Source organism: Musca domestica, unplaced genomic scaffold (assembly GCF_030504385.1).
Source record: "Musca domestica strain aabys unplaced genomic scaffold, Musca_domestica.polishedcontigs.V.1.1 21, whole genome shotgun sequence".
In the NCBI taxonomy this organism is placed as follows: Eukaryota; Metazoa; Arthropoda; class Insecta; order Diptera; family Muscidae; genus Musca; species Musca domestica.
The window spans coordinates 5,091,866-5,114,669 of NW_026712258.1; the positions used below are offsets into that span (position 1 = coordinate 5,091,866).

Consider the following 22,804-nt stretch of genomic DNA (forward strand, 5'->3'; position numbering starts at 1 on the left):
GATTTCTTATTCAAGCTTGATACCCTTTCTAAGCGCAATCAGTGCAGTAATGACTTCTTATTAAGTAACTTCCAAGTATTTTTGAGTGGTAAAGCTGAAACTTGGTATTGGCTTTTTATTAAACAAAACAGGGAGTACACCTACCCCTATCTTTGTTATGCCATAACAAAAGAATTTGGCAATTTGGAGTCAGATCATGAAGTCATGATGCGTATATCTCTTAGGAAACAACATCCAAAAGAATCATATGATGAATTTCATACTTGCTTGGTAGCCATGAATATTCGCATGCAAGATCCAATATCCGAGAGATCCTTAATAAAAATCATTAAAAACAATGTAAATTCAAACCTCAAACTCATGCTATTTAGTGCTGAACCGAAAAATCTTGAGGACCTTAGGGATATAGCCAGAAAAGCTGAAAAACTGATTAAGGAAAATAAAGTTCAGACAAATATACAAAACACAGGCAAACATGTGCATGAAGTCCATGCAAACATAAATGAAGAAGATCCTTCAGACATACTCAATGATCCACAAATTGAAGCATTTAATTTAAATCGTTCTTCTCCAAAGTCAGACTATTCCAAAATCAAATGCTGGAACTGTTTGAACTTTGGCCACTCATACATATACTGCCCAGATGAGAAACGAAATAAATTTTGTTACAAATGTGGCCAACACGGTGTTCTCACCACTAATTGCCCAAATTCGCATACGGGAAACATGAAAAGGAACGAGATGGCTGTCGGGGACTCTCGTTACCAAAAGTAAACCCCGAGCCTCACGAGGATATAATCTGTTATCTTCCACAGGAAGATACAGATATCATGCACAATAAAATAAAACTTTTATCAACATCTAATGTTCAATGTATTAAAAACAAGATTTTAAAGTGTAGGAAACGCTTTAACACTAGGAAGAAATATAGGAAAATTATTGAATCCACTAAGCTTATTGAAAATGGTGATGATAGACCTTTTGTCAAGGTTCAAATTTTAGATAATGAATTCACAGCCTTATTGGATTCTGGAGCTAGTGTTTCAGTAATGGGAAGAAATTGTAATGAATTTTTAAATAGAAATAATATTGAGTTGCGGTGTTTTAAATCCTATGTATCTACTGCAGATGGATCTAAAAGAGAAGTTATTGGGCATTGCTTATTACCAATTAGATATAAAAATGTTACCAAGGAACTTAATTTCTATATGGTTCCATCCCTGTCGCAAGAAGTTTACCTTGGCGTTGATTTCTGGAGATTATTCGCTCTTGCCCCAGAAGTAATCCCTCAAATAGCGTCTATTGATGAATCTGATTCAGAAGAAGGTGATTTGCTGTTTCATGAATTAAGTCCAGAACAAAAATTGCAACTTGATGCTGTCATTTTAAAGTTTCCTTCATATGAAAAATGTGGTTTAGGGTGTACCGACTTACTTGAGCATCACATTGACACGGGCGAGTCAGTACCCATTAAATCAAAACATTACCCTTTATCTCCCCCTAGACAGAAGGAAGTGTACGAAGAAATAGAAAGACTTCTTCAACTAGGCGTTATCGAAGAATCGAACTCGCCATGGTGTAGTCCAGTGGTAACAGTTCGTAAGCCCGGTAAAGTGAGGCTCTGTCTTGACTCTCGAAGGGTAAATGCCTTGACGAAAAAGGACTCATATCCTTTACCCCACATCAATGGGCTGCTAAGTAGATTGAAAGATACCTTTTTTATTAGTGGTATCGATTTGAAAGATGCTTTTTTTCAAATTAAGCTTTCAGAATCATCGAAGGAAAAGACAGCATTCGCTGTTCCAGGAAAACCTTTATATCAATACCGAGTCATGCCTTTCGGCCTCTGCAATGGTCCACAAACCATGAGCAGACTTATGGACAAGGTAATACCTTCTAGAATGAGAGAAAATGTTTTTATTTACTTAGATGATCTGCTAGTTTGCAGCCCAACTTTCGATGAGCATATCAAATTGCTCGGGGATGTTGCTAACCGCCTTCGAGACGCCAAATTAACAATAAATGTTAGCAAAAGCAAGTTTTGCCAGAAGGAAATAAAATATTTGGGCTACCGCATAGGTAATGGTTGCCTAAAGGTAGACCCTGACAAGGTTAAGGCAATCAAAGATTTCCCTATTCCAAAATCTCCTAGACAAGTTAGAAGATTTGTTGGTATGGCCAACTGGTATAGAGGTTTTATAAACAATTTTTCAGACTTATCGGGTCCTCTCACTGACTGCTTAAAAAAGAATGGCAAGCCATTCCAATTGAACGGTGAAGCCAAAGCAGCATTTGAAAAGCTGAAAGAAGCACTCAGCAAAGCACCCGTGTTGGCACAACCCAATTTCAATAAGGAATTTATCGTCCAATGCGATGCCTCACGGGTTGGTGTGGGTGGTGTTTTATTTCAATACACAGATGACGGGAAGGAAAAGCCTATTGCGTTTGTATCGCAAAAGCTTAACAAAGCACAGCGCAATTACACTGTCACTGAGTTGGAGTGTCTTGCAGCAATTGTCTGTGTACAAAGATTCAGACCATATATAGAAGGCTTGCCATTTCGTATTATAACAGACCACTCTAGCCTACAATGGCTTATGACCCAAAAAGATTTAAGTGGTCGCCTTGCACGATGGAGCCTCAAGCTCCAACGATACGACTTTAATATGGAGCATCGTAAAGGGTCACTTAATGTTGTCCCAGATACCTTGTCACGTATTGATGTGGATGAGCTCGACTTGACAACAGCCTTTCCAGAAATCGACATTAACAGCGAAGAATTCATCTCCCCAGAGTACAACGCTTTAAAATCTTTAATTTCTAAGAACAAATCGACTCTTCCAGATTTGGATATTTCAGGAAATCAAGTTTATAAGCGCGTTAAATTCAGAGAAGGTCACGTAGATGAGGAAGATAGTCTATGGCGTATTTGGCTACCCAAAGGTTTAACGCAAAAAGCAATAGAAAATGCTCACAATGCTACTTGTCACGGTGGATATTTCAAAACTCTGGCGAGAGTAAGGCAACTTTACTTTTGGCCTAAAATGGCAAAAGATATTAGGATGTTTGTCCAAGAATGCGATGATTGTAAAACTATGAAACCTGAAAATAAAGTTTTGCGGCCTATAATGGGTACACAATTCAAAACATATCGGCCTTTTCAACGGCTTTACTGTGATTTTTTAGGACCGTACCCTTGTTCAAAGCAAAAAAACACGCAGCTATTGATCGTTCTTGATCATTTTACAAAATTTATTTTTCTTCAGCCCATGCGATCTGCCACGTCAATAAACACAATCGACTTTCTTCAGAATTATTTATTCTCAACATTCGGTGTACCTCAATATATTCACACCGATAATGGCAAGCAATTTATCTCTAACGAAATGAATGATTTTCTTAAATTGTATGGGATTTCCCACATTAAAACTGCACTTTACTCGCCCCAGGCAAATGCCTCAGAGCGAGTTAATCGTGAAATAATTTCAAAAATCCGCTTCCTTTTGAAAAAAGAAATAGACCATACGAACTGGGATAAATGTATTCCAAAAATATTGACTGTGTTAAGAAGTGACTATCATTCATCTATAGGCTATAGTCCTTATTATGCTGTATTTGGCCAAAATATGTGTCTACATGGTACATCATATTCTTTATTAGAAAAACTTAATATGATGGAAGATGATACTATAGTTCAACACAACGATCGCATCAGCAAAATTAGGGAAAGAATATCGAATAACTTAGATGATGCGCATGAAAAAGCAAATAAGGTATATAACCTGCGGTCGCGTAATGTATCATTTATCCCAGGACAAATTGTATTTCGTAAAAATCACACTTTAAGCAATATGCAAAAAGGGATAAATTCGAAAATGTTACCAAAATATATCAAATGCAGGGTAAGGAAAAAAGTTGGAAACTGCCTATATGAGATAGAGAGTATGGAAGGAAAAATAATAGGGACATTCCACGGCAGCGATCTTAGAACCTAATCAATTGCAGGTAATGCCAGTATGATATTGCCCGGCTTCGTGGGTCGAGCCACACGCTTGAGGTTAAAGTAAGAAAAAAAATCCTTTTTTCTTTTCGTTTAACGGATAAATCCGCTGAACGAAGCAGATTTGTTATAGATTTTTTTTTCTGTCCTGCTTTTTAACGAAAACCAAAATTGGTTATCCACCTATTTCAACTACTTTAAGTATCTATAAAATACTTTTTCCAGGGGATTACAATATTTTCCAATACTATATTTTAAAAATTGAATCTTAAAGATTATTTAACGGGATAAACAGGCAGTTCTAGCAGTTGTCTTCAAACTATGACATATATCATATGTTACGCATATTGTTTATAAACAATTATAATCAGCATCAGTTGTCATTCATTGTCACAAACTATTTCCGTTTGCACTCTACTAAAATTATTTCTTTTCTAAGTTGACCTCGTGGGATTCAGATCAAAATTTTGGAGATCAATCCTTAGAACTTGGCTCCATAAAAAAAAAAAAAAAAAAATAATTAGAGCCATTAGACTAGCTTCTAAATTCAGTTAAAAACAAATAGTTTACTCAAAAAGGAATATTTTGTCAAAACAAGAAAAGTTAAATTATTCTCCAGACAAAACAAGAGAGAAACGACCCAACTGAGAAGGTAAGATAAATGTGAGTTAAAACCAATTAAACAGCAAGAGCTGTATATAGTGAGAACTATTCTGCCATATGTGAAATCTTACATAAATTTTTGTACATTTATTACCAGCTTGGAGGTTTCCAATCTGTGGGCAAAATTTCAATAAGCTCGCAGTTGGAATTAAGGCGAACCTATTTACATCTGGTCCACGACTTACCATACCCGCCCATCCATAGCATACAATCAGCTCTAATAATATTTAGAAATAGACATAACTAAATAAGTTGAGTTAACTCACCTTGTCTGGTGCAACACCTCTTCAAAACAACAAAAACTTCCATTGGACATCATTCCAAGAGAGACTGAAAGGCATATAATCCATCTTTGGGAAAACACCAACAATAACCCTTAACGAGTTTTGCACATGTCTCCTCTTCAAGCAATCACAACAACAATAATCTAATGCAGGTACCGTATTTTAATTGGACAATAATATCACAAAGTACTGATTTCACTAGATCCATAAATGTTAAATATAGCCGAGAAAATCAATTTTTAACTTTATAATCATTCACCAAACAATTTAAATAATTACTACCCGAAAACTATTACTTTTCCTTGTTAACTAAATAGACACTCCTTATCTTTACTTTGTCAAACACCGGTTTTGTTTATAATTTCTTCCAAATCATCTTATCTTCGTTTCTCTTATCTGCTTGCTCTTCATATTTCATTTTATCTGCGTAATCAATTTCTTTAAATTGCCAAAAAAATAGAATAAGAAGAAGCATAAGATCAATTAGAAGAAACTTATAATCAAAACAAAAGCAAATAGAAAATAAGAATCAAAGAACTTTTTTTTTTTGCACTAAAGGAATTCAAAAGACAGAAAACAAAATTCTCGCATGCGATAAATTTTAGAAGTATTGCAATGTTAAAATTATTATATAAGAAAACAACTTAATTATTATGTAAAATTGTAATTATTATTATTATTATGTATTTTATCCTTTAGATTTAAGAACATAATCAATATGAATTGCTAATTCTAATTATATAGAGGAATATGATTATATGAAGTACCTAAATGCCCAAATTTTGATAGTTCAAATATGGGGTAATCTTAACTAAAATAGAGTGAAGGATTACCAAGGATGGGAAGGGGTAAAACACTCAGATGACATAATATCTCGTCATCAAAGGTAGGTATTTGCTATGGATATTGTTCAAGAAAAAAAAAAGATATACTGCTCTTTTAAAGAATTATTTGGTGATCGTATAGGCATGATGATTCTTATACTATGTTGTCGTGTTCCGTCTGCTTTAAACCAAAGAACCTCGCCATTCCGACAAGAGCTAGTCGATGAAAACCTAGCATGCCACTCAGGTCTAGAAGCAGATGGCTGACCAGAAATCGGCACGTAACACAATACAAAGTAATCTCTAAATCTGACTAATAAATGTTCGTAACCCAATTCAGCCTTGACTTGAGCAGTAAGTTTTGCTCCCGATTCAGCGGCACAAAGCTCTAACCGTGACAAAATGATCTCCTTTATTGGTGCTATTTTCGATTTTGAGCCTTCCATCTTTTTGCATAGCCAGAAGATGTATCACAGCTCTGTATGCCTTTTATTAGGCGTTCACAAATGTGTGTATATCAATTTATGTTGGTGTCCCTCCATTGAATATGTATCTGCGTAATTTGATATCATTAAATATTTCCAAGCTTTCTCGGAACGATAACCAATATGCTGCCTTTTCTGCTGGGAGTTCCTCGTCCCAGCCTATTTTGTTCCTCCACAGCTGCTGAATAAAGATCTATGCTGATGAGACCACAGGACCAGTAATTGCAAATGGGTCAAAGAATCTTGTCAAATCAGACGTGCATTACTTTTATATAACAATGTGGAGGATATTGAATGTTCTACCCGGCCGAACCTAATGTATTTTACTTAAAAATAAAAATGGAAAATTCCTAAATTAAAATAACGAATGAACAATTCACCTCTTGAAAGGGGATTTCGCAGAGGTACCGTTGCAGATGATTTAAAAGGGCAATGCAAAATATTTTTAAATGCTTTTGGGCCACCAAAAAGATCTAGTGATGGATGAAAAAAACACAGTAAATTCTATTTTAGAAAAATAAGTTGTTGGACAAAGTTCTTTTACAGGTTTGGCGGGTTTTAAAATGTAAAGTAAAAAAAGGTTACCAACAAAACCGAGTGTACGGCTACTGTGGAATATTATGCAGCTGACACTCAGCCCCTTAGAGGAAGATGTGGCTAATCTGCTCCAATTTCCGAAACGAATAAATCCTGTTCAGGGAGTGAAATGTCAAAGCCAATACCAAGAATGCGATATAGCTTTTGAAAAAGCTGACCGTTTTGTTTGGCATGTGTGCTATAAGGGAAAGACTGCTAAGAGTGAAATCCGAAAATTGGAACCCGCAATCCCCTTTGAAAACAATGCCAAATAAGTTTACGCCAAATTAAAATAGTTATGCTGGTCTTCTTTATTTGGCACGTTCCACCCACACCAGTAAAATCCGTTTTCTAAAAAAAAAATGGAAATTGCAGATCAGCCTCCGTTATTTCGAATTTTATCCATTGTGGACAAACTGTATCTTCCATGACATCCAGAGTCGCAGACAGAATTTTCGACACGTCTGGCAGTTCTAGTCACAAGTTCAAATCATTTCCCACACTCAGCTGTTACGGTCCCTGATTTTAAGTGTTCGGTACGGAAATAACAATACATTAGTTGGGAAATAGATAACCTTGAAGTCGTTACTTACTTTTCATCCTGTAATGCAAAGATGTTACATTTCTGCCTCACAAGTCTTCATTTCTTTACCAAATTCCTTCTATTTTCTTCATCACACACTTACTCACTCAAAAACTTTAAAACATTTCTCAAAAAAAAAAAAAAAAAAAAAAAAAAAAAAAAAAAAAAAAAACAATAAATAAATAAAAATTGGAAACAAAACAAATCGGTTGTTACAAATATTAGAGATGACAAATGCATATTATCGATAAACAGTCGACACCGTTATGAAGTATCATATTAATGTCGACGTCCATAAGTGATGGCATCCCAGAAGCCATTTTTATACCCTCCACCTTGGAAAGGAGGGTATATTAACTTTGTCATTCCATTTGTTACATACCTAATTATTCGTCGTAGACCCCATAAAGTATATATATTCAAAATCAGCATAAAATTCATAAGTTTGGACAGTAAAATATTATATTTTTTATATAGGTGGAAATTAATTCCCACTTTTATGTTTACAAAAACAATAAAATATTATATTTGGTCTTAGAGTTTTCAGAACAACAGGTTTACTCTATTTTAAACAGAAAAAACAGAAGTTCACGACTTTTCAAAAATAAAACCAAATCAAAATAAAATAAAAATATAAGGAAACATCAATATATATTTATTTAGCATAGCAGCGGTGATTAAAGCTCTACATACATATTCAAAAAAAAAACTTACAGTTCTTCTGTCCTAAGTAATGGTGTATTAAATAGCGTGACATAGTTTCTTGGTCTTGAGATTGATACGTTGAATGGAACCTTGAAAAGAGGAAGAGTTATTAATACCATCAAAGATTTTATGCTTTAACTTAATTAGAAATAAAATACAATTTGAATTAAAAGATGAAATATTTTTATTTGTTGGCTTCTTTTCTAAGTTCTGAAACTTCTTTATACTAAAATATGATACAAAACAATACCAATCTTACTTTTCAAATACAATAATCATGATTCTATTAGAATTATATTTACTTTGTTAAAAATTATTAAATCAATATTTCATTGTAATAATATTTCTGTACTTTTCTATTTGTGTTAACACATGGTTGTCTTCTGTATAACAAGTTTGTTAAAATGTTTTCCAAATAGTGTTTCTCTAGCAGACTCTAATAGGGTTTGTAGCATGGATTTCATTTAGGCGTCTTGCTCGAAGCTTAACGAGAATCATTATCATCTTTGGAAGTATAAGATAGAATTGATTTTGCGAAGAGAAGGCGCTTGGAAATGTGCAATGTGCAGTAAAACAATCATTGGACACTTTAAAATCTCATCATGAAGGACGCTCTTGGTAGAAGGGTGAGAATTGTTAGGAAAGTATGCGCAATGAAATTCAATATGGACAATACAATGGCCACCGAGATGAAAACTTTATATGAGAAACTCGAATTGGTAAAAATTTTTCTGAACGTTGGGCCGTTGCAATGTTGCTCAGCATTCGTTAATACAATAGCAACAGCGTTGGAGACGCGTAAAATAGAAGAGTTGATTGTGAGTGTAGTAAAAATCAGTTTATCATCGTCAACAGAAATTTGCAATGTCAAATATAGTCTCAAAGACATTAAAGGTTTTTCAAAGTCGTTAAGCTGATATCAGTGGGAAACTCTGCTATTATTGGTATAAATTAGACTACATTGTTTATTATTTTTTTTTTTTTTTTTTTTTTTGTTAGTTAAAATTCAATGTGTACATTATAATATTATTATATAATCAGAATAACAAAATAAAATTGATATATATATATATTCACTTTTGCTGTTAAAAGTTGTTTGCCAATTTGGCAATTTTTAAATTTTTTTAAGGCAACAAATGTCTTCATCCCAAAAAAATATTTCTCGGCTTATACGATGTCTATAATTTAGGGCAGTTTCTATATAATTGTATAATCTTTTCCATCGAAATCCTATATGTACCAAACATTTTGTACATACTTTTGAGTGCGGCTGAGGCACTGGGGAAATCTAACCATTAAAAATAAATACTTCAAAATTGTCAATTTCCCAGTGGTCATAAAATATCACATATGTACAATTCAGTGATCTTGTGCGCTGTCGCATACGATAATGGGTAGGATAATAAAGGCAATAACCCACACACACAGATATCGATGCGCCAAGTAGGTAGCCAAGATCACTTGAATGAAGGGACACGCAGCCATGTAATGTTTGCTTTTAAATCTAATAATAGATAAGAATAATTGTGTGGCTGCGATTAGGTTAAGATAGATTAGTTTTTGTAGCACTTAAGAAAAATATGTTTGAAATAAAACTAGAATTGAATCTACACCCAAGCGAAGCGGTCGTATTCTTTTCTCGTCCTCTTACATTTGGTCAATCGAGCCTTCACTTTTTTATAAAGTGTAAAGGACTAACGACAGCAAAAGAGAAAATTGTAGGAGTTTTCCCCCACCAGTGGTAAGAGACTCTCTGCAAGTAAATTTAGCTATTCTTCAGAAGAAGAGGAGAATTTCTACAGAAAAGAAAGTCCGTTGAGGCATTTTAAATGTAAGACGATAGTGGCATTTTAAAAATAACCGAAGGGATTAATTAAATAAAAAAGCCATAGGGGCAAAAACAAAGTGAAAAGAGGGCAACAAAAGTCCCAATAAAATGAAATATACATATATATTAGTTTGGAAAGAGGACATCAAATTGTCTCAAGTGGAAAAGAGCAAAAAATAGAAAAAAGCTAAGAATATAAATACAAGAATTTAAAAAGGTTTTGAAAAGAGGACAAATAGTCCCATCTTAAACATTTAAATTAAAAATGTATAAAGAAATGGAAGAAGCTTTCACCACTTTGGCAGACTATTTCCAGTTATTAACGTCGACGTTACACGTCGCAATTACACAAACTTGGACATCGATAAAGAAATCGAAGATTCGATGAAACCTCCATTACGATGGATACTCTCGCTGAAATGTGACTATTTAACATGGGAAGAGCAAGTGGAAGAAAACAGACAACTTAACTATGTCGAAACAAAGGAAGATTACGACAGAATTAGAAGATGGTTTTCACGAACAAATGCAAGCCTATGAAAAGCCTATGAATTGCGTTCTCAACTAATAATCGAAGTGGAAAAAAGTGAAATGATATTGAGAAAAGCGAAGGCCCACGAAAAATATCTGCTCGCCAAATCTGAAGAAAACCTGCGGGCCAAAGATGAACAATTCGAAGAAAAACATCGCGTTCAGAAAAATTAACTGCGACGTCTTAAAACGAAGTTAGAGAAAGTCAATGAAAAATTGGCTAGCTCGGAAAGTGCGCGGCAAGTCTTGGAAGCTGAGAGAGATGACCTGTCCAAACAACTGGCAAATGTAAAAGAGGAACGTAATCCCGTGAAACTCAAACCAATTCGATGATTGGATGAAACTTTTGGGAAATGGAGATCCTCACATCAATTATTAAATAAATTTCCGCCGGCAAGTCCTCAGTTTGAGGAACGGGAAGAAGAAGAACATTCTGGTGTCGTATTAGCGCTGACATACGGAAAACCATTTCGGGAGGAACCTTTCAATTTATTAAAAAAACAATCGATGCAATGGCAATGAGGACGACCGTTTTGTAAGAAAAGTAATAAATAGTCTTATTGAAGAAGAGGAAAGAGAAGAAAAGCCGCCACGCACAGAAGGTCCAAAAATTGTCGACGAATGTGGTAAATTAGCAGGAAAGGAATGCATCGATGAAGTAGAAAAAGCCAAAGAAATGTCTCTGGTTCCGGAAATATATTACCAGAGAGAAATTAATTACAAACAACCAATAACCTTAAGAACGGAACACGAAAAAGCAGAGCGTACCATGGAGCCAATAGCAATCCTTTCCGACGTGAATGATGGCGGTCTGCATCGATGGACTATTAATGCGGTATGGAGAATGAAACCGGCAGATAAAGGTGGTGCTATTGGCGAGAGAGGCTGGATAGAAAAGTGGAGCCGTGTCCAGCAACCGGTTACCTAGGATAATTTATATGATATAATTATTTTCAAATCCATATATCTAAATATTTTTTTATCTCATATTCAAATACAGTCCACTAAAATATACACATTAAGCCGCCCGGGGGAATGTACAAAATATTTTGTACATACTTTTGAGTGCGGCTGAGGCGCTGGGGAAATCAAACCATTAAAAATAATTTTTTCAAAATTGTCAATTTCCCCGTGGTCATAAAATATCACATGTGTACAATTCAGTCATCTTGTGCGCTGTCGCATACGATAATGGGTAGGATAATAAAGGCAATAACCCACACACACAGATATCGATGCGCCAAGTAGGTAGCCAAGATCATTTGAATAAAGGGACACGCAGCCATGTAATGTTTCCTTTTAATTCTAATAATAGATAAGAATAATTGTGTGGCTGCGATTGGGTTAAGATAGATTAGTTTTTGTAGCACTTAAGAAAAATATGTTTGAAATAAAACTAGAATTGAATCTACACCAAAGCTAAGCGGTCGTATTCTTTTCTCTTCCTCTTACACTATATAACCATTTGATATATTTTTTAAGACACTATCTTCTAAATATGTCCTTTCAAAAAATATTCTTCTTATTTCGCTTAAAATAGGGCATTTGGCAATGAAATGTTGCAGAGTTACATAATGAATAATATTTTGTATCAATTTCTCCAAACTTAATCCCATTTAATGGGAGTACATCAGCTCTGGCCTTCATTATAGTTGAAATTCTGTCCAAATTCCATACATTTACCATGTAGTCAATACCAACATCTGGGTTCAGAAAACGATAAAATCTATTTTCACTGGCATATACTATTTCTCTTTTTTCCATATAGCTTCTCATTCTGAGTGGGGCTATCAATGAGTTTTTTAAGGTTACCCATGTCTGCGATATTATACATACATTTGATGTTGAAATATGTTCAATGTCAGCATATGTTTCCATAGCTTTTGCCCAAAAAATTATTTTTTCCCATATTTTTAATGATAGGATGTGTGGCAGCCAATTGATTTCATATTTGTGTACAGTGTTGCTAATGTAATCCAAATGAAGCTGTAAGGTATAGAAGTGGTTATCAGGAACATCGGTTTGTACATTTGGAACATCGGTAAGGACAATATGTAATTTGGTATTGATTCGGGAAGCCTTAAAACTCTTTTGAGAAAATACCGCTGAAGTTTGTCTACTTCTTCAAACCAGCCAAAACCCTATACTTGGGCTACGTAAGACTGAGTTGTTCTACAAACGCTCTGAAAATTTTTCCATTTCCCAACCAATGAAATTTGAGGTTTATTTATAAGTTCCTTCCATGTTGAATTTATACAGTTCTTTGATTTGATGTGTCTATTTTCGACGTGCGTAGAAAATCTCATTTTCGGTGTAATGATGACTTCCAGATAACAATATTCGTTTGGTTGCGATATTTCCATTTATCATTCAGTGATAGGTCTCCACCTTTTTCGAGAACCATTATTTGCGACGTTTGCAAGTTAACTACCATATTCCATTGGGCACAGTAACTTTCCAGCCTTATCTTTTGTAACACTTCTCCATCGTCAACTGGTAAGATAATGTCGTCTGCATATAACAAAACGCGGATATTTTCCTCATCGACATTTAGTCCACCTTCTAAGCAGTCATGAAAACTCATGTAAATATAAAACGAACAAAAAAAAGCTATAACAAACATCCTTGCCGCCCTCCCGTATATGTGCTAAAACCCTCTGAGTCCATACTATTGACCTTGTATTTCCATATATTTTTTCTAGAAGTTTGACTATTCCCATTTTGTGGAGCTTATAGATCAAAAGCTATCTGGACACTGTATCAAAAGCTGCGGAAAAATCAATGAAAAACGCGTAAACTTTTTTCTTTTCAAAAAACTTGAGATACACAATTGATTATAGATATTGTCAACTGTCGAAAAGCCAGATCTGAACACTGCTTGAAATTCATTTAATATATTATTTTCGTCCATCCATTTTTTATTCGTTGATTCAGAATTCCCATAAAAATCTTGGCAAATGAATTTATTAGGGAAATCCCCCTGTAGTTACTAGCCACAATATAGTCACCTTTTTCGTGTATGGGGAATTTTATTATTTTATCAATATGACCATTGTTACGTATTTCATTGTATTGTGCAGCCAACTCCTCCAAAAAATCATGCTTGAAGAATTCATACAGCATCCCTGTCTATTTCTGGCGCCTTTTTCTCCTGTGTGCATTTTAATATATCTTTTATTTCCATGATATATATGTTTCTATCTAATGATTGATCTGTTCTATGTAATGCAGCATAATGTATGTCACTCGCAAATTGTTGCTGACTTAAGAGTATTTTTTTAAAATAGGAGTTGAAATCATCTGATATCATTGTGTGTTAAATGTATACAATGTATACAAGCAGAAAGCGAAGAGAGTTGAAAGCGAAAACACCATATGTTCCCAACAGCACAAAATTTTCATCGAAGTGGATCATTGATTTATTACACATAATAGCAAAATTCGTGAAACTGTATCACTTGCTAGTGGTGAAACTGTCACATGAAGCAGAAAAAAAGGAAGTTGTAAACTAATTATGTGGTAATTATTTCATTTGATGTCAGTCTCGAACGTCCTGAAGAAGGGGTTTCAAATAGTTTTTGATACGTACTAAAGCACTATTTCTTTGGGATTGCTAGAGATATGAAACACCAAGCAATGTTTGTAAAGTTGAATTCTCAATTCTAAGAAAAATTTATTGAGTTTAAAGTTACTGATTGCGGAGTAAAGAAAACTTGAGATTTTAGCGTTAATTGCAAAACGGCAAAAACTCCATTTAACAAAGTTTTCCACGTTTTCTCATGCTAATGAACAAAGGATGTACAATAATACAATTATTTCGAAAGAAATGTTTTTACTGAAAGATAGCCAGACACGGGAGATTGTACTTTAATTGTACCGAAACCAGACAACAAGAACCAAATTAAAATAAAGAGTGTCGCTAAGAGAGGAATTCGGCGATACAAAGCTCGGTTGTGTTTAGTCAAAAGGAGATATAAAAAAATTAGCTTAGTCAAAAGTATGGACAAGACTACGACGAAATTTTAGGAGATATAATGTCTGTTCAGCCAGCGTTTCAATATTAGCGCAAAAGATGTGTTGGTTTACAAATGCCGATTGGATAAACTAAAACTGAAATATCTGAAAGGTCAGAGGTTTCAATATGTTGGGGTTATACATACCAAAACTTGGACCTAAATGACAATTCTCTGCAAGGATGTTTCTTACAAACTGGGAACACATAGCCCATTTTTAAACACACAAAATAATATAAGAGAACAAGGAGTATATTTATAATATATGAGACGAATCGTGCTGGAGAAGTATATTTCCTCCTTTGAAATGTACGCACAACATGTGGTCTCTCATGTTACGTTTACCGATACAGAAAATGAGTGGTATAATTTTGCAAAAACAGTTGTAAGAGGGCAAGAAAAGATTACGACCGCTTCGCTTGGGTGTAGATTCAATTCTGTTTTGGATCCGGCTCGAAGGACCAAATGTAAGAGGGCGAGAAAAGAATACGATAGCTTCGCTTTGGTGTAGATTCAATTCAAGTTTTATTTCAAAAATATTTTTTTTCTACAAAAACTGTTCTAACTTAACCTAATCGAGGCCACACAATTATTCTTATCTATTATTAGATTTAAACGGAAACATTACTTGGCTGCGTGTTCCTTCATTGAAGTGATCTTGGCTACCTACTTGGCGCATCGATATTTAGGTGTGTGGGTTATGATCCTACACATTATCGTATCCGATAGCGCACAAGATCGCTGAATTGTACACATGTGATATTTTATGACCACTGGGAAATTGACAATTTTAAAATATTTATTTTTAATGGTTAGATTTTTCCAGCGCCTCAGCCGCACTCAAAAGTATGTACAGAATATTTTGTACATTCTTCCGGGCGGCTTAATGTGTATATTTCAGTGGATATAAAAAATATTTAGATGTATAGCTTTGAAAATGATTATATTATATAAATTATCCTAAGTAACCGCTTACAGGAAACGGCTCCGCTTTTCTATCCAGCCTATTCTTCAACTTCCAAGCTTTAAGAATCTTTGGCGACTTGTGATTTGGTAGTTGTTAGTTGCGATCATCCAAGGAGTCATTTTTTCTTAGGGCATCCAAGGTCAGGTCACTGCTGATGTATTTTATACGCGGTTGCTTCAATGAGGATTCCAGGTGTTTGTAATTGTTATCATACTGTGAAACCGGAGTTTGTTTCGGCAGCTGTGTAATAATCACTTTCTTCACTTTGCCTCGCTTATCTTCTCCGAAGTTTTCTGATCCTCCTGAATTATCACATTTCTCTGACATATGCTTACATGGATTGTGGCAATTGCGATCCACTACAAAAATATTTTCGAATTCCAATTTTATATTTTCCCGTTCCAGATCTTGTATTTGCTTTTACAGGACATGCAGTTGCTTCTGAGACTCTTCTCTAATGGTCAGTAGGTCATTTTCAAATTTAGCGACCAAGGACTGTGCCAAATCTTGAAGCCTCATTGTGGTACATTCGCTTCTTTCAGGCCACCTTCTAGTAGTTTTATTCTAGTTGTTAACTCGGCCAATTGTGATTTTATGCTACGGCTTTCCTCTTCCTTGGCTTTATGGTTGTTCTATTTTGACCTTTTTCACTTGTTTCCTCCAAGTGAGGACTTGACAACGGGAATATTCTCATGTCCTCAAAATCTTGAGCGGCCACAAAAACGCACCAGTCACACTCGCAATCATGTGAATAAAACAGCCAATATCTTCGTGCCATCTCGAGAGTCTCCCGGTCACGTATATACCATTCATCTTCTCTTTTGTCATCTAAAGGGCATGTTATATCACCCTTTGTCTCTTTTCCACAGCTTGTTGCCTGTGAGGGCCTCTGCTTTGTTGTCAGCTCAAAGTTGGGAAAAATAATTTTCGCACACTCCTCAGCCTCCATTGCTACTTCCTCCGGACTAAGGAAATAGAACTCACATTCGAGGCTCAAGCCTTCTGGTTGTTTTAATCACTCCTCAATCTCGGCCGATTTTCCATCCCACTTACCGCCTCGTATTCTCGTGGCCATTAGTTTATTCGCTAACACGAGAGATTTATCTTCTGCTGCAGATTCTCTCCTGGATTCTCTGAGGAATGTTTTTCTTAAAACTTGTCAACTTTTGTTGTAGAACGTAATAGGCATTGCTCGCGGAGAAATAAAAACACATAACCGGCCGGTTATAATGTATTTTCAAATCTGATTTTATTAAAGAATATTTCTTACTTAAGTGCTACCTAAACTATTCTGACTTAACCTAATCGCAGACACACAATCTTTCTTATCTATTCTAAGGGCACGCTAGGAGGGATCTTGTGTGACAGCACTTAAGTGCGTGCTACCTACTGAGCGCATCTCTATCTGTATGTGTGGACTTTATCGATCCTTTATTATCAGTGCACACAAATAGATTTTATGGCCGCCTGGAATTCCTAATCGTTAAAAATAGATTACTATCTGAACATTCTACAGGTCGTGGGAATTGTATTGCAGCTATTCTTCTGATTATCATTATTTTTCTTATTAATAAAATTATAACTATTACTATAACCATAGGTACTAAAATTAACGATGTATGCCCCGACATGTGGTGGAAATTCAGTCCTCATAACTCCACGTTTTCGTTTCTTAATTTTTCCACACACTCCTTCAATTGGTTGATTTCTTTATCATGATTAATCAGTAGATCTCCGATAGGTTTGATAGTTTTGTTATCAGCCTCGCTTACGTCCTTAAAAGAAAGGAATGAAATTGTGCTGTTACCTCATTCCGTACTCTATGATCAGCTAAAAACGTCACTTGACCGATTCTCGCTGTACAATCCGCCTTCAACGAGAAATTCCCCTGCTGCGGAAGTTCAATTATCCCTTGATGCTTATGGGAACATTTCAGATGTGCAGTGTTATTTGAGAACGTCTTGAACAACCAATTTCCTTGCATTTGTAGTGGCATCTTCATCGTAAGCGCAGTTTATATCTATGTGAGGTCTAAATGGCGCCAATTCGCATTGATTCGTTGACGCATCTCTCCAAGGAAAATTGTCTTCACACATGATTTCTTTACCCAGCGTTTCTTTGCACTCGTTCATGATAGCCTGTGTCAAGAAATGGAAAGAATCGAGCTCAAAATTATAAAGAATGTATGATGCTTTAACCCGGGCTATCATCACCGTACCACCCTCTTGAAACGGTGTGGGAGTAACCCTGTAGAACTGGGATGATTGTCGATTGAATGGTTGTATTTTTATATCTATTATCAGCTGCGACCCCACAAATGTTCCATGACCCGTCATCAAATGTAGCACCTCTTTTAATTCCATTCCTTTGTGTTTACCAGGAAGTACATATTTTTCGGGTAGGGCATCCCGAATCTTTACTATCTCTGCCTGCAACTGCTTAGGAGTTATGAGAATGGGGTGGAATCTACCGCTGTTCACGTCAATCAAAGCATCTATGACTTCCCTTTGAACTTCTTCACATTTCCCCACAAGCTCATGAATCTGTTTGGCTATTATAAAGAATCTTATCGACTCCCTGTATACGAAGTAGTTCTCATTCATGGTGGCGGTTATATTCTCAATCTTATTTTTTATCTCCGAGAAATGTGAATTCACTTCCTCGGTTGTTCTTTTAAGGATATTGACAGTAGCATCAACTATGGACGCCTGCTTCTTTGCCAGTTCCTTTAGATTCTTTTGGTTGGCTAATAAATTCTCCATGTTATTCTCCATTGCTACTCGGTCATCATCGTCCATCACACCAAACGCCCAGTGTTGGAACGAACCTACAAATTTTAATGGATTTCCTCTTTTCTATACAATTCGCACCACTGCCAAGCTCATGTAATGGCCTCGAATTCAAAACAGACTCAATCTGGGCTAGTACCGTGCTGAGCTCCTCATATGTCAGCTTCGTATCGCCCATTATACGTTTCAGATGGTACTTCATTGATTCCCGTTTTCCTCCGATGTGAGGAGCTGCCGGCGGGATAAAATGCCAGTTTATTTTTTGATTCTTCTTTTATTTTATTTTGCCCCTTAGGTCTTTTTTTAATATTGTGCCCCTCAGGTCTTTTTTTTTTTTTTTTTTTGATATTTTGCCCCTTAGGTCTTTTTTTAATATTGTGCCCCTTAGGTCTTTTTTTGATATTGTGCCCCTTAGGTCTTTTTTTTTTGTATTTTGCCCCTTAGGTATTTTTTTGATATTTTGCCCCTTATGTCTTTTTTTGTATTTTGCCCCTTAGGTCTTTTTTTTTTGTATTTTGCCCCTTAGGTCTTTTTTTGACAATAGTCCCTTCGGCCATTTTAAACTGCCCCTATGGTCTTACATTTAAAATACCTCTACAGACTTGTTTGTAGCAATTCTCCTCTTTTTTGAAGAAAAGCTACTTTTGTTTTGGTTTTTCTGAGTTTCTTACCACTGGTGGGGGATTACTCAAACCAATTTTATTTTAGGTCGTCAATTCTTTATCTTTTGAAGGACCAATGTTAACGGAGAAATAAAAACACACAACCGGCCGGTTATAATGTATTTTTAAATCTGATTTTATTAAAGAATATTTCTTACTTAAGTGCTACCTAAACTATTCTGACTTAACCTAATCGCAGACACACAATCTTTCTTATCTATTCTAAGGGCACGCTAGGAGGGATCTTGTGTGACAACACTTAAGTGCGTGCTACCTACTGAGCGTATCTCTATCTGTATGTGTGGACTTTATCGATCCTTTATTATCAGTGCACACAAATAGATTTTATGGCCGCTTGGAATTTCTAATCGTTAAATATAGATTACTATCTGCGCTGCCGCAGAGCTACAAGGCCGTTGAATTGCTTACATATGGTTTCTTTTTCTAATATTATTATTTTTAGACCGTTCAAAAATTAAGTCAAAAAATTAAGAAACTTTTCTCTTGATCCATATTTTTTCTTTTCGGATGTCTTGAGTTTTAACTTGGAACAATTTGAAGTCCTCTTTTCAAACTAATATATATGTATATTTTATTTTATTGGGACTTTTGTTGTCCTCTTTTCACTTTGTTTTTGTCCCTATGGCTTTTAAATTTATTTGCCCCTATGGCTTTTATATTTCATTTTGCCTCAATGGCTTTCTTATTTAATTAGTCCCTTCGGCTATTTTTAAAAAGCCGCTATGGTCTTACATTTAAAATGCCTCAACGGACTTTCTTTTCTGTAGAAATTCTCCTCTTTTTCTGAAGAATAGCTACATTTGCTTGTAGAGAGTCTCTTACCACTGGTGGGGGAAAACTCCTACAATTTCCTTTTTTGTGGTCGCTAGTTCTTTTCACTTTATAAAAAAGTGAAGGCTCGATTGACCAAATGTAAGAGAGCGAGTGTGTGTGGGTTATGACCTTTATTATCCTACACATTATCGTATGCGACAGCGCACAAGATCACCGAATTGTACACATGTGATACTTTATGACCACTGGGAAATTGACAATTTTAAAATATTTCTTTTTAATGGTTAGATTTTCCCAGCGCCTCAGCCGCACTCAAAAGTATGTACAAAATATTTTGTACAACAGTTATGGAGTTGAAATTAAAACTCATTGAAAATTATAGATGGGTTCAATTGTACAAAAGAACTGCTCTTACCAATTTAGCAAATAAGATTACCTCTTTAATTCCGCCATGCCAGACATACTAGTAAATTTAGCGCTAGAAACAAAAGCAAACAAGTAAGGGAGAAAATGCTATAGTGGCAGTATCCACTGTGAACTGACTGTTGACAGATGTAGCAGAAATCATAAAATTACCGAATATGGGGAAGTTCCGTTATATGACTGTGGGTTTGTTTTCTGTCGTATGTGGTAGTGCCCATTGCTAACTCCAAATACCAAATTTGAAGCAATTCCTGTGAATAATGCTGCTAATATCACCAAAATACCGAATATCGGGAGGTACCGTTATATGGGGGCTATACCAAAACGTGGATCTACATGACCCATTTTCAATACCGAAAGTCTGCAGACATAACATACATTTGAGTAAAATTTTATCAATCTACTTCAATTCGTTCGCAAGCTAGAGTGATTTCCACAGACGAGTAGACGGACGGACATCGTTAATCGACATATCATTTTATGCTGATCAACAATATATATATACTTTGTGGGGTCTAAAATGTATATTTCGAGGTGTTACAAACGGAATAACGCAATTAATACACCCTACCTTCTATGGTGTAGACCGCTATGTGAGTTAGACCGCTTATAACACAAGAACGACTGGACAGATCTTGACAATGTTCACCAATTCAGGATGGCCTTTTGGCAGAAAAGAATCTTCAAAAATCGCATAAAAATTTGCTAATACAATTGTGAATATTTTTCAGCAATATTTTGTGATATTTTTTATTTTTTGTCATAGTTTTTATCGCTTGAGAGTTTTTCAATTTGAAGTACAATATTGAATGGGAGTAGGGTTAGGATCAGAATAGAAGCATATTGTCTTGAAAGGTGTTTCCAAAATATTTAGGATTTAAAATGAGGTTAAAGTTTAGAACAACAGTGAAGCCTTGCATTTTTTATGATCTTCGGATAATATTTGACTGGTTATTGTATAGGGGCGAAAAAGTGGATCTATATAGACAAAGTGCTGCCACAGGAGGAAAGTCCTATTAAGAACTCTAAATACCAAAGTTTAAACTTTTCCGTTAAAAGGTGTTGCTAGTTCCGTTATAAGGTGTTGGCTAATGGAAAATAAGGACTCATTTAGAAAATAGTTTCTCACATGAGCTAGAACCAATTACAAACTCGTAACGCATGCGGTATGAAACTACTCCATTAGAAAGTGTGGATACATCGAATATCGGGAGGTACAATTATATGATAACTCAGAATTTTACTCTGATCATGAATATATATACTTTGTTGGGTCTTGATGATTATTTCGAAGAGTTACAAACGAAATGAGAAACTTAATATACCCTCCACACCAAGGTATAAAAATCGAGATTTATATATTCCATTTTGCACAGCAGTTAATGTCTTCAAAATGTTACAAGTGACTAGCAGACGGAAACGTGGAACTGGATAGACAGTGTTCTGTCTCCAGTGTCAGTACCCATTGCCAACAATATAGGGAATAATAAGAATTCTTCAAACTACCATAATGTCGATGGTACTATTTTCTATCTACAGTGGTTGTTATCTACTGCGAGTTTTGTATACCAAATTTAAGACATAACTACTATATAGGTAATTTAAGAAGTCATTGGTCTATTCTAGTAGTCTCTTACCAACCTTTAGAAGTTCGACATGTAGAAGAAGTACGCTGAAAAATATGGAAAATGTGAAATGAGTTACCGAAATATGGGAGCCAAAGGAAAACGCGACCCTATATAGATAACGAGCTAAACCCGACCCGTTTCGCTATCCTTTTTATTTTATATGCTATCAAAATTTTATTTACAAATATTTTATGGTTTTAAAATTAAAATAGAACAAATTCAAGAACATTATTTTTTCTTCTCGTAAATCGCTGTATCTACCAACACGTGAACATGCCACTTACAGCTGATCAGGAAAAAAACTGTATCATGCCAAACTAAGTCCTGCATTTCTGTTGCCATTATATAGAGGGATTCTAGGTAGCAATACATCTGAACATACATATTTCCCCGTAATAATCCTTACCTCGATTAAATTGTTGTGTAGTCGTTTACTGTTAGCATAGTACCTTTGTATACGTGTGGTGGATCTATGTTTCTTAATAAAATAATAGGAACACCAACATTGAGTACTAAATGAAGTGATGGAAGGGCTGGCAGATCCAAAGAATTTAGGAATTTAGTTGCCACAGTATCAATAAATTTATATATTCTTACATAGGATTGCGGGATTCTATTTAGAATGATGCTGGTTATAGAGTCAATATATATATTTTTGTGAGCAAGTTATGTGCGTTTACATAACCACTGACTTTTGTTGATATTGCTTTCAACATTGAAAGGCATACAAAATGTGCTGTCAAAGGCTATTCAGGATGCGAGGAAGACTGTCGCCGGACGTAAAACTAATTATCTACAAGCAAGTTATCCGACCTATAATAATCAGGTGCTTAGAAAAGTGTTTGGATAAATCGTTACATTGAAGTTGTACAAAGAAATAATCTTATAAGATACGATCTAGAGCTTCCAAAGACTTTTTTTCGCCGCTTAAGATAATTAGACTGAATTTCATCACACATTTCAAATTTCATTGCAATTTGACATAGACATTGTGTTTGGTTTATAAAATGTATGAAGTCAGCCGAAAATATATATAGAGCTATATCGA

General features: G+C 35.2%; 1 protein-coding gene across 1 annotated transcript in view; it reads right to left on the reverse strand.

Moving 5' to 3' along the window:
- Positions 1-22,804, reverse strand: part of LOC101892363 (aminopeptidase N) — a 766,723-nt gene that overhangs the window by 348,738 nt on the left and 395,181 nt on the right. Inside the window, exon 5 of the mRNA XM_059122797.1 lies at positions 8,130-8,209. Within this exon, the coding sequence (XP_058978780.1) occupies positions 8,130-8,209 (80 nt within the window). The remainder of the gene's footprint in view (positions 1-8,129; positions 8,210-22,804) is intronic.